The sequence below is a fragment of the Neodiprion virginianus genome, chromosome 3, assembly GCF_021901495.1.
Source record: "Neodiprion virginianus isolate iyNeoVirg1 chromosome 3, iyNeoVirg1.1, whole genome shotgun sequence".
NCBI lineage: Eukaryota > Metazoa > Arthropoda > Insecta > Hymenoptera > Diprionidae > Neodiprion > Neodiprion virginianus.
Genome location: NC_060879.1, coordinates 8,043,923 through 8,058,025, shown reverse-complemented (window position 1 = coordinate 8,058,025; position 14,103 = coordinate 8,043,923). Strand labels below are relative to the sequence as shown.

The window sequence follows — 14,103 nt, the reverse complement described above, 5'->3', positions numbered from 1 at the left end:
TTGGACATTTTTTCTAACGTTTGATAGAGTTTCTTCGTATGCTGATCGTTGTTGGCATTCTTTGGTTGATTCCAGTTTCTCGTTTGCTTCAGTAACTGCCAATTAGATTTAACATTCGCTACTTCTCCGTTGACATTGGCAATTGGCAATTCTGGAAAAGAAAAAAAAGCAATTTTCTAACAGTAAGCCTAATGAAAATTATTTTTAAAAAATTGCTCGTTGTTGAAAATTGTCGGATAAATTTTTAACAATTAAATGGAAAGTGTCAAAGATTTTTTCAAAGTAAGATTTCTTTTAAAAAAACAATAAGATTTCGTAAAATTGACTGGTTCGCAGTCGAGCTACAAGAATTTTATTTTTACATCTCTTTCTAATCAACCAAAAAGAAACTATAGTGTGGCTCAATTAGTTTCTTCAATTTTTAACAAAAAATTTGTATTGCATTTGTTTAAAAAAAGATGGAACCGCATATGGTATTCACCAATTCAAACGGATTGAAATTATTGCAGGATTTTAATTGAAGAAAATTGATGAACCTGAAAATTGTTAGATGTTTTAAATTATAATTAGTGCAAATTCCGGTTTGCTCATGAGGAATGAATTAGAAATAGCTAGTACAGATGTTTCTTTTGCAAGCTGCATGATTTAAATTTCATTTCAACTATTTCGAATATGATTGATTTTCCATATCAGTTTTACGTCAACAAAGAAATTCACCTCATTAATTATAATTTTTATAGATTTACCCTTACTATTATTGGTTACATTCTTCTGCAGTTGATTTTTTTTCGAACTTGAGTTCTTCTTTCGAGGAATATTGGGTAGTACTGCCATGCTACCATGTAAATTTCTGACTGGCGAACAATCAACATTGTCAGTTCCCAGTTTGGTATAACTTAATTTTGGCAAAAGTGTTACGGACTTCGGTGATTTGTGGCAATGCACCTTTTTTCCATCCGTTAGTTTATACTTTCGCAATCCTAAATAAGACGTAAATCTTTATTATTATTATTTTATTCTCATTTTCCCATGTTTAACATCAAATGACATTGTTACTCACTGTTATCCGTATTAGATAATACTGGACTAATGTTAGTAGCAGTATTCAGTTCTCTTCTTCCTTGAATCGATGGTACACAATGAGTTTTACTATTTTGTAAACTAGTTGCGTCCAGAGCTCCAAACTCGAAGATAAAGTTGTTCGTTGCCATTGTCCTCTCAGCTATAAACTTGATTGACGGTAAACGTTTTTCCAATTTCAGGAAACTCGAGTTTGACTATTTTGTGGTGAAAGCATTTTCACATTTTGAGATGAATGTGGTAAATGGTAATTTTCAATGTCTAATTATTTGAAGCTATTTTTCTAATTGTTTGCAACAGAATCGCACCTAATTTGAAACTTCAGAGTCGAGGATCGAAAGTACATTGTACATTAATAAGAAACCAATGAATCTAATTAGCATGAAAACTAATTATTACTAATTTTTTGTGTTTTTGAACGCATCTTTTCAAACCTTGGTAGTTCGTAGAAAATTTTCGCTGAAGCTATTGGCGTTCAACAATTTTTCTCCTTCTGGATAGTTTGTTTCTACAGAAGCTGCCTTCTGAATATTGTGCAACGCAATAACTGCAGCAGATACTCTTTTCTTGTCTACTCTTTCTAGACGAGTTCTAAATACATCAATCTTTCATTTCATTTGCAAATCGTCTCATCCTAATTTTCATTAACATCATCAATAGTTACCTGTTATACACGTAGACGTTTATATACTCTGTCACCACTTCTTCCGGATCAGCAAAGTGCCTGAAGTTGAAAAGTGACCTGTCTCCATTATTTGAGTACGATTGACATGATGGCGCGGTGGAATTTGCTGCGCTATTACATTGACTTTGCCTGAAAAATCAGCCGATTAACTGCAATCCGTTATCGGAACTGTTTGCTATGTAAACTGGATAAATCTAATCCAAACGTAGCCCATTTTTTTATTTTACATATTAAACTTAAGTATTAATTTATTCTGCGTCTTACTAATAGCACAAAAAATTCCGATATTTTGAATAACTAACGCCTTCTGCTTGTCTTGCTCCAACGGATCTTCAATATTTTTCTTTAGCTGTTCCGGTGCTCTAACGAAGAAGGATAGCTCCTCGTTGCGTTTGATATTAGTTTTGAAACAAGCTGTTCGAGGTTTCTTTTTATGCTTATGAAGATCGGTAAAACAGTTCGATGATCGGGAATGTATCTTAGTATCCGTAAAGCTGGAAAATCCTCTGGAAATCTTTGACTCTGTAGCCTTCAGAATTCGGTTATCGTCTTGATGATCACCGCAGCACCAATTTACTAATGATCTGTTAAAACCCATGCACAACCAGTTACGGTATAAACTTTCAACTTGATGCTACTGCTGAGATAATAATAAATTTTTTTCGTCTGTCCATTTACTGTTCAGTTATATAAATGAAAATTGTTGAATCATTTTAATTGAGGTTTGACATTACTTAGAAAATTGGCATGCGTTGCGCAGGTTCACAAAACTGTGACTAGTGCAAAGTTTAGGTCGTTGTACCAAGTCATCAACGTTTTTGTATTTTTTTATCTTATCATCTGCCATCAACTTGCGAATTGATCATTTTATTTATTTCTCTTCATCCTATCCATTGACGAGTTTTTTTTTTTTTTTTGTTTCTCATTCAACCAGAAGCTTGCTGATTAACTTTTCATATTTCCCAGTCCTACTTGTATCTGTGTTCGTGATTATGAGGTAGGATATACTCCTCATAATGAGAAAACAGAATATGTAGGCTCCAAAGTCAGATATTCAACGTCGTGTTGGCCTTGGTTAATTATTCAATATTAACAGATTTGTGTTATGTTAAAGCTCGCACGTATTGTCAATTTTATTCCTGCACTGATTGTTCGGGTGTTATTATATTTCTTAGAAATATCGTGATATTGTTATAACACGTGTGATACATGGGTCATAAGAAATAATCTATGGTCTAAACATTTTCAAAAATGAGTACAGGAAGTCGCTAGAGTTGATGAAGATGATTATTCTTCTAATCGAAGAAGTACACTTACATACACTTGAATGAATTTTGTAGATATTGATGTAGAAATTGTAAAAAAAATCCGATTCGATATTTATGACCAGATAAATTAATACATATTTCACGCGATACTTGGGCAAGATTATTGTATCTTTGGGTTATTGTTGATGAAAATGGATGAACCCGTTGATGTTGGAGAAATAGTATTTGACGAGTGAAATATTTGTATGCCCTAGTTGAGTAAGACTATATGGAACTTTTTAGTTCTGCTATCATTCTCAAAACTTAGTATGAGAACTCGCGAAGTCCGCGGGCCTGATTCTAGTTTTGTAAAAAAGGAGGATAAACACTAAAAAAATGGAAATTAGGAAATGCATTTTGAAGGCATTTATCAGTCTTTATTTGTAAAACTAATCAAGAGATTAAAACATATTTTTGTGGACGCTTTAACAATTATTTATTTAACATGAAATGAATACAAATCATTAGATCACTTTATCATTTCACAAACACATCCCAATTTTTAGCGAAAGAGAGAAACAGTAGAATACTAATTACATTAATAATTATCTATCGAAGAGGATGCCAAGGCCAGCTTGATCCTCATAATTTAACAAATTATATAGTTCAAAATTTTCATCACCAAATTAGTGTCGATTACATAGCAGAAAGTGGTATCAACACTATGCTAAGAAATTAAAGTTATAAATTTATTTCTATCTAGTCAACTTATAGAGCGCTGAATATATTTAAAGTTGCGTATCGTAGCTATATTTATCCTAATCAGTTATTAACAAAGCTGATAGAAATGATCAGCTGGTTCTTCATAATTCGTCATCGAAGTGATTGTAATTCCTATGTTTTTTACATCATAATAATTTAGATTGTTTCACATGTGTTTTAGACCCCTGAAATTAATTATACTATTACATTCAATTCACTATTAATACTCAATAATTTTTTACCATGTACTAAAAATCTGTAGTTTTCCTCTACATTTGATCCATTTACCTAATCTTACTCGGTTTTCTTTCCCATTTGTCATAGGTAGCATAACAATTTCACTAAAAGTGTTAGTTTGAATATTCGTCTCCTATGTTTTATTCACTGAATTCTTGTTCGTCATTTTCATTGAAAATTGCAATTATGATTTCCAGCTTTTAGACACGTATCTTCATGTCCCTTTACATGATAATTTTTGACAAATTTCATTTCACTCGGATTTTCATACTTTCATTAAATTCAAGCGTTTCATGCACCTGAGTATCACAAACTAACAAGGATTATCGATATTATGCTTTCACACAAAGTTTAAAAGATCATTTACAAATCGTCGCTTCTAGCATTTGAAATAAATCATGTAGAGCAGTTTCAAGATTCAAATTCTTTGTACACTCATCATCAATGTAATATTCTAACAATAAGTGAAAGCGTTATAATGTGCACAAGTTTTTCAGATACAGTTACCTGAAAAATATTATCATATCTATAACATACGATTATTGATGTTTACTTGGTATTAATGTTGCCGATCATTTTGCTACCCTGGTAAAATATCTCACTTTACATCAATGGTTTTGAGGCCTCACTTGGAAGTACGACTCTTTTTGTTAGTCGTGGCCTTTCGGCAGGCTCTCTATGGTGGCTAGCTTCTTTCAGATCTGACGAGTTATCGGGTATCAAACACTCGTGAATGAAGGTACAGACAATGTTAATATAGACCTCCCGATAAGCAGCGTAATGTTTGACGTGAGGCGAGTCTGTGAATCTGACCATTTGTACTCGGACTCCTCTGGCAGCGCGCCGACTGGCAAATTTTTCTACATCCTGTTCAAGTAAAATGCAACACATTTTTAAAGTGACAGAAGTCATGAACTTTGAAAATCATTTTTTTGGAAAAAAAAAGTAGAGTAAAAGTTCTGCGTCGAGGCAGTTCTCAGATAAAGTCACATACTTTGGCTGGTATGAGGTCGTCAGTATTAGAATAAAGAAACAGTTGTGGCCAAGAGTGCGTTTCTTCAGCAAGTGCTATGGGATTCGTCGGGATTGGGCAACCTTCCTTCAAAGATTGTGCGATGACCTGCAACAGCGTGGTGATGAAATGAGAATTTTGTTATGGGAAAGAACGTTTTGAGACGATATTAAGAGGATTAATCTTTCATAATCCATTGCGTAGTGATAAAAAAGACTTCTCTGAGAATAAAAGTGAAGACTAGAGTTAGATTTGGATATAGTGAAAATTGAAAAGATCTAATGTGCTTGTTCATGCCCTGTCCCATTGAAGATGTTACAGCCTAATATTCATCGTTAGTTCAGAATGATGTTACAGTCTGTGCAATAAAACACACGATCTTCTTGAAATTGGGATTGTGTAGAATTTCACAGTATTATTTAGTAGAACACCGTATCACTAAAATCATTAAAAACATTGTAGTCCATTAATTTTTGACATTCTTGTCAATTGATTTTCGTCATTCATGTAACAAAATTTGAGTGAATTTCAAAGCCCTAGAACAATATATTTTCGAATATCATCAAACTATACAGAATTTCATTATGTCTCACGTTATTTTAAATGGATTTCAGAAGTAGTGTTTCTTCAATAGAATAAAAACATATACTACTCTATGAAATATCATCTGTGCATACTTCGAAAAGCCACAAGATTGAAAGGAAGATTGTGATGACGAAGGACATCGGTATGTTAGTAAAGGGATGTCCGCCAAGAATGGCACTGATTGCCCGAAACAAGGAGCTTATTCTTCGTTCGCCCGGCGCACTATCGAATATCACACCTTTCACCTGAGACAATGAGAATAACAATTTACGAGATTTTCATACAACTGTGACGTAGCTACAATGCTTATTTACCTTCAATGGTGTTTCCAGCTGCTGCATAGCAAAGCTGACATGTTGATAAAGAAATGCACCCCCATTACTGAACACATGGAAGAAGATTGGATGCTCGTGTAAATTCATATCCGCAATGACTTGGACGAGCCTTCTCCCTATATCCCTCATTCGATAACGCTTCCAGAACAAACATTCCACCGGTGCGGTATACCTAAGGGTTACGCAGCTGAAAAATGATGAATTACACAATTACTATAATCTGTTACTGCGAACTCACAGATTTAAGAGAATAATCGTTTCAGATGTCATTGCATACACTTATGTTTAAATTTTATCATTAAACTACTACTGTTACGATGTAATATGGCTACAATTTTACAATTGAATGTATAAAAAATGCTATCGGTTATACCTGATTAAATGTTATTCTGTTTAGACGAGGTCGCTCTGAACATACATTTAAGGGAATGATCAGATCACTATGTTCATCTAGTTGTAATTTTGAATTATCTATACCTATGTTGATGGCTTAGGAGATAATAATATTATCTTTCTGAGGCACTCGCTAAGACCACTTTTGTGACGCATAAAAATTCTAAAATTCGAAATTGACATTGAGTTTCGTTTCACTTGTCAAACGCATGTCATTGTATAGATTTAGCAATAGAGATTTTGATGATACAATAATTGATCGGATAAAAATGGAAACAATTATTTTTTTCTCAATTTATTACCGAGAGTAGATTGTAGCTAGTTTGTTTCTCATTTAATCTACATTTTATCGATGTCTTTAAATTCTAACCGTTACTAGTACTGCCCCCAGTCTTAATAAGTCTGATGCAGTATCATCAAATACATAAAAAAAATTAACCTTTTGTATTGTGTTACGAAGATGTACCTTTTTTCTTCGTAAATCGCGCTGTATTTAGCGAGATATTTGTCCTGGCAGCCGGCCCATCCTAAGAGGATGACCACTGGTAATTTGTCTTCGTCGTATACGAATACAAATTCCTCATGAGGCTCTGCGGCAGTGTTTCCGGATGAAGGGTCCTTCGGAGCCGGTGGATAAGGTGTTGGGAATTTAATATAATACTCGAGATCATCCTGTTCAGACATCGTGGGTATAATACCTCACAGCCCGGAATCCCCAGGAATCCGTTTTAAAACGGAAGTGATGGACGCTGTAGGTACGCGTGTAAAATATTCTGAGTTTGCGTTGTGGGAACCTAGTCGTTGTATTCGGGAGATGTCGGGGAAATCAATATAACGAAGCTTACGTGGGTCAGAAATAATAGTAGGGCTTGAATACCCAGAAACGGCGCCAATATGACTACGCACTACGACTTCAAACGGTGCAGTAAATTATCATTCACATCGTCGTCATCGTCCAGTAACTTATATTGCACGTTGATTTTGAATTTAAAAAAATAGAATGCCGATGGACAACTTATTCGTGTATTTTCGACTGCTTCGAAATATCATACTGACGTGTTTTTATATGTACGTCGGTAAAAGTACACTATTCATTTAATTTAGCTGTCGGAAGTTGGATTCGCGATTTGACAATTGATCTCTTCGATATTACCGCCGTGGTTCATTGCTAATTGTTACGAATAGATTATATACCCACAGAGGTATACGTCATATGTATACCGTATCATGCACTCGTTTTGTATACATACATATACCTATAATGTATACTAATATGAAATTCATGCTAAATATAACACGAATAACCATACTACGTCAAATTTTACCATCTGGTATATACTTATGAATACATATTACGTACAAATAGCAGTGGTTATTTTCTCTGGGTCAATGGGTCGAAGGGGACGGTATAAGTGACAAAGCTATATTGTCGAATGAAAATTTTTGTCCTTGATTAGTGCAAAAGTTTTTACGGATTACAGATGAAATAACAGCGGGAATCTAATATATTATTTGCAACATTTTTCCCGACTTACATAAGTTAGACACTGTGTTGAGAAAAGCTGTTACACGTTAAAGAAAGATCAGTTATGACGTTACGTTATTCTGCCGTACCGGGAGATTCCTATACACGAGTCTTCAGTATTATATGTTGAAATTTTTAAAACAAATAATGTAAACAATTATATCTAAGTGTTTTCAAGCATGAATTGACCCCCACACACATTCAAATATCGGCCAGAGACATCCGTAGGGTAAACAGAGTAAAAAAAAATGATTAGTAGTGATTAAGAACGACGAAAAGTTTGAAGAAATGCAAGCTGTTACAGACATTTGCAAGTCTTTGGAAATCATTATTGTGCATATTGTAATTCAACGGGTGTGTCATGATAGTGAAGAAAAAAAATTAATGTCGAGTTATTGAGAAACAGGAGCAGCATTACGATAATACTGTTGAAGAAAACTGGGAACAGGGTTATCGTACTTTTCCCTGTCGAATTGAAATAACATGTTTATAGCATTTTCAACTTCAGCTCGTGATCTAATTTTGCTACAATCTCTCAATTTCTTCGCTACGCATTGAAAATATATAGCACAATCGTTTTTTCGTCACGGATGATGCTTTAAAATTTTGAAAGCCTCTTCCAGTTCCGCATCGTCCTTCCTATCAGACGCTGTATTGCGTTATGCTGTGGGGGAACTGCAGCAGTCGATAATTTTTGTTCATTTACTGCCGATTATTTGTGATTAATCCCCTCCAACAAATACATTCTGCTCAACATCCAAATTTGGTTTTAAGAAATTTGGTCAGAATCAATTTCTTACTTTTCGTTACCCTTTTGAATGTTTTTATTTTTATATTTTCGTTCATATACCGTCGATTCGAACGGAGTGGCTCGCAGTTTCACAAAAGTACGTTATACACATATTACTTTGAGCGAAAATGTGATAGGCGACGAAGCCATTCTCCGCTACATACCGAAAAAGCTCAGTTGAAAGAATTTTTAACTGGTAATAATGAAACGATTTAGCTACTTCCACTTCGTAACATTTCTCGAAATAAACACTAAGCGGTCAAAGAATTCGAGACAAGATCAGGAAGCATTTTTATTATAACAATGGAGCTTTGGTATGAAAAGATGAATATACCAGGCTTAAAAATCAATGTCTAGTAAATAACGTTTTTGTATTTATCACAATTCAATTGCGCTTCATCATTATCCAATAAGTAATGCATTCTCTTCATTTTATTTTCATGGTAAGTTTTCTTTTCTGAGAAACGAGTCATCATTGATCTTTCACCTCGAGAGTAAGCTCATTTAAAGGCGATATGTTGAGCTCTATTTCGAATTTTTTCAGTAAAAACTTTGCAGTCATCGCTATTAACTTTACCTATATTCATTTACAAGTGTAGATAGACAGTTTAATCAAATTATAAGTGACTTCGTTACAATGTAATGTTAATTAGTCATTGTAGCGGTGGTTTGACGCCATATAACGCTACCTGGTGATCTATTCTGATCAAACAATTAGGTATAATGATAAACTTAACGATTTTCTAGGAATCCATCGCGAGCCACTCCTCGTAATCGCACCCTTTCTATAGTATTCAATATAATGAATATAACGCAAATTCTGTGTAAGAGGACTTTCATATTAATTAAGATATGGAAATTTGATGACAATTCCATACGTACGACCGTAACCAGGTTAATTCAACAATGATTTAGTTGCAACTGTTATACTTTATCCTTTTTTCAAAGAACCTTTGTAGTTATGCGCTGCAACAAATTGGTTGGCAACTGTTTTTGTTTAATAATAAAATAGTGAATATGAATAGTAGTTTGTACTGGAGTTTAATAATGATAGGTAATATCAAACTTATCAGGTATGAATACAATAAAATCAGTAGTAGTATAATCATATTGATAGTATTTTATAGTAATAATAGTCAAATGTTCTGTATATAGAAGAATAGTCTTTGAATACTAATTTGTGCTGAAGCTTGATTATAGATAATATAAACCTTATCAATTAGGTCCGAGTACAATGAAATTAGTAACGGGGTAATCATGTTAGTAGTATTTTATAGTCACGATACTCAAATGTTTAGTGGAAGAACAATTTCACGATGCTGCTGACTGAATCGCGATTTTTTGAAACTATAAGATCATGACATCATAACGACGAAGATTTCGAATTAAAATAATAGATTAATGTTATAATTCACTTAAGGAAGGAAGTGAAATGTCCTTCCTTCCAATTCGATGCAACGGTTCGCACGGCGAATCAAGTTTCGTCGCGCATTCTCCAACATCTCGGGCTTTACTGTTTTAATCGCTTCCTCAATCTTGGTTTGCAATTCTTCAGCCGTCTGTATGGTGTCATCGTAAATGTGGTTATTCAGGTGAACCCAGAGAAAATAATCTACTGGATTCAAATCCGGGGACCTCATTGGCCATCCCACGGTACCGCCGTAACCGATCCATCCGCCGGGGAATTTTTTACGCAAGAGGGCTCGCACCCGTTTCGTCTGATGTGCCGGGGAGTCGTCATGCTGAAACCACATCGCTTTGCGAACGGACAGCGGTAGATCTTCGAGATGTTCGTGCAGCTGGTCAGAAAGGAAAGACTCGTAGTTCTCATCGTCTAGTTCGTCCTCCAACACAACTGGGCCTATCTGAAAGCCAATTGATTGAAGTATTATTTTATACCGAATATACATAATTGGCGGAGTTTACATAATCTTGAAAGTAAGAATCGCGTGATTCTCTTCTGTTTTTCTTTCAGTCATGTTTTTCAACTCAATATTTTCGTCTGAATTTTGTTATTCGGAGGTTTTTTGGGTCACTGATTACGAATCTGAACTCAGAATAAGATAAGTTCGATATCCAATATGGCGGATGTAAGATCGAAAAAACTATCAAAATTCGATGATTCTGGAAGACAATTGTTAAACGGGGGGTTTTGAGGTTATACGAAGAAACAGAGATCATTTGAAGTTGTAAATAAATTGTGATAAGGCTAGAGAATGGAAATTTTTGAGGTGGGACGCTGAGCATCCCACTGTGACTGTAAGGGTTAAAATGTATCAGTAGTTGAACCCTATATTTCTAGCATCACGTTGAGAATTTGGAATCACCCACGAACAGTTAAACCAAATAAGCTAATTGTACTTGGTTGATTTTTTCTTCAATGAAAATTAAAGAAAAAATGCATTTCAAGTTCATACCAGAACATCGCCAATGATTCCTGCCCATAGCCGCTTCACTCCAACCGGAACCCTCGGAAGCACAGGTTCGTTAGGGTAAATGTTGTGAGCATGGTAGCTGCTTGGGCCCCTCCGGTCAAAGTCGCATTCGCTCGTAAAAAAAATATTTTTCGTAAAATTTGGGTCCGCTTTGTGCTGGCGTACCAACCAACGGCAAAAATTGCGACGCCGCGGGTAGTCTCCAGGGACAAGCGCCCTTTCCATTCGAATGTATTCATTCGTGCTGATAATCTGCTCGCCCGGTTTAGCGAATCGCCTCGATCTTGTAATGATACCTTCCGTCCCGTCGCAAGGTGGAACCGTCTTCCCAGTCTTCAACGCTCGCGTTATCAAAGCCGAAATATCGTCGGCATCAGGATGACGCCGCTTTGGATACCGGGCAGCGTATTCTTCGGCGGCACGGTCTGCGTCTCGTCCAGCTGCTCCGTAACATATTAACATGTCGCAATAATCGTTTCTTGAATATTCCATATTGATGATCAATTAAACTACGTGAAGGCGTTCGTGAATCACGGGCAACCAGAAATAATAGGTAAAATGCAAAGCAAGATACAGAGCACACGAGGAAGCGACGCGCGACGTTTCACTGTTCAGTAAACAAAACATGATCGTCGATAATCGAATGCGATGATCGAGTTCTCATTGTATGTCGTATTTTGATTCCCCGTGATTTGTTTATAACCTCGAGCGTGCATTGTGCCGGCGATGCGGTGCTTCTTATAAATATAATACTGCAAAAACCGTACCGAGACACAATTGAATATGTAAAGCTTACACATGCACAATACATGCAACGATTTCTCACCGCAAAAATTTCCTGGATTTATCATGTTTCGTCACTTGATCATTTTTTATAAGAACTTTTATATCGGAGTCAGAAAGTGACGTCACAGCAGAAGTAACATTCCTACTCTTAATTAAGCTATTTTATATTCTGGCAATTACAGTAGCCATAGCTAAGAGACTTTCCAAGATTTGATCTAAGCAAGTAATGGGAAGTGAAATGATGTATCATAGCACTATTTTCATGAAATATTCAAGTAATTAAACTATGATTTACATTTACAGGACTGTTATCTTTCACGCTATATTTTTTCAAATGTTATTAGGTGTCTCATTTATTACATGGAAAGACAGAATTCAATACCCAGTTACCACGGTTTTTGGGATCAACGTTATGTGAAGACGTCGAATCGTAGACGTCTGATAAAGTTCTAACTCACACGTATGAAAAACGTTTTTTTTTTACGTCTTTCGATCAACGTTATTTTTATAAAAGTCGGTATGACGCTATAAATTAGACGTGTTGTTACAACATTTTTTTGCCAAAGTCGATCCGACCTTGAATCTGAAAATCGTTTAAAATAGCACCAGAAATTATATTCCTACGGAATTAGTGCAGGTGATTCAATTATAGCAACACATTTTCTGGAATAATTGTTACGTAATATAATTCTTTATTAACTTACCGTTTCTCTGCCTTCAGAGCAAAAAAAAACATTTATTGTAATCGCCCCGAAAGTTAAAAGTTGAGATATCACTATAGATCTCGACGTTTCAAGATCTAGAGAATCACCTCCGACCATTTTTTGCTGGAAATCTGTATGTAGGTATGTATGTATGAACGTGTGTGATTAATTTTTTATCCGAAGATATCTCCGGAACGAGTTATCGGATTTCAGCAATTTTGGTCTCAATTGACGTGGTTTTTTCAAACTTAGGACAGATTAGATTTTGGCTTTGATCGGTTCAGTACTGTTTGAATCATTTAAATAACAACATTCTAAAAATAAAATAAAGATGTTGATACTTTGAGATTGGATGAATGGATTCGAATGAAAATTGGTACCGTCAGGTTTTCGGGGTTGCTGATCACGAATCTAAAATTAGATTCGTGAAATAAAAAATGGAGAATCTAATATTGTAGAAAAAAAAATCTAAAAACATTCGGATTTTGGTAGTAATTAGTAGCTGGAGGATTTTTGGGTTACCGATAACGAATCCAAGGTCAGATTTCAAAAATTGATGTCATAGTGGATCCATTGCATTGGTTCAAAATCAAATCCTAATATTTTCATGTAACATGGTATCCGAGGGCCTTTCAATCTCTAATCACGGATTTGAATTTGTAGTTCGAAATTCGAATTTGATATCAATATTTTTTTGTTTTGTGAACATGGAACCTACGCTTTGAAAACCGGTAGTTCGAAGGCTGGCTTACGTTCAGTCTAAAGCCGCACGTTTTGTTTTTTTTATTTTAATATTTGTGTTCGACATTGCATGTATAAAATTGCTGTGATTATAGTTTATACTGTCACATCAACGATGTGTAGACTTTGATAATAGGAAGAAATTTTCTTGACCGTGGTTCAGTGATATAGGAAGGACAGAAAATCTTACTTATCCTTCCTATATTTGATAATAAGTATCGCAAGTCCTTTCATTTCATTACATAGTTTATTGGATCGTTGCATGATAGAATACAAACAAGTCACTTTGTATGATGATCTCAGTTACAGTTATCTATAGATATGTTTGGTGTGCATCTTTCGGTGGGCGTTTTGTGCAATTCTGACACGGCTTCGTCGCGTGTTCAGTAACCTTTGTGGATATCATACTGTTAATATTACCAAATGCATATTCTGACGTGTACCCCTGTAGTACACGATGCTATTACGTATATTACGTGAGTGATTTTGAACAAATCAAACGACCTCCGACGTAAAGAATCTTTTATTATGCATGTAACAATGATAAGGGAAAACTACAAATAATTTTTACGTTTCAGACACAAAATTTTTCATTTACTGTCGAGTAAACTTTGCAATAAATGTAAAATTTATTCTTTTGTATCTGTGTAATCTGTGGATATAATTGTTATATATTGAGAACAATACACAAACTTTAATCTGATTTATGCACTACCTCCGTCAACGACTCGACTACTTTTTAGTTTTTGAGTACTAGTGCGTTAAATTCAACTTTTACGCACTAGT

At 35.0% G+C, this 14,103-nt stretch overlaps 1 protein-coding gene across 1 annotated transcript; it reads right to left on the bottom strand.

Annotated features, from left to right (window-relative positions):
- Positions 1-3,470: 3,470 nt before the first annotated feature.
- On the bottom strand, positions 3,471-7,148 carry LOC124301552 (transmembrane protein 53). Its single transcript, XM_046756744.1, has 5 exons — positions 6,803-7,148; positions 5,923-6,130; positions 5,701-5,853; positions 5,006-5,131; positions 3,471-4,878 (listed from the first exon to the last, which is right to left on the bottom strand). The coding sequence occupies exons 1-5, from the start codon at positions 7,018-7,020 to the stop codon at positions 4,615-4,617; spliced, it is 969 nt and encodes a 322-aa protein (XP_046612700.1). The 5' UTR covers positions 7,021-7,148; the 3' UTR covers positions 3,471-4,614.
- Between the last annotated feature and the right edge of the window lie 6,955 nt (positions 7,149-14,103).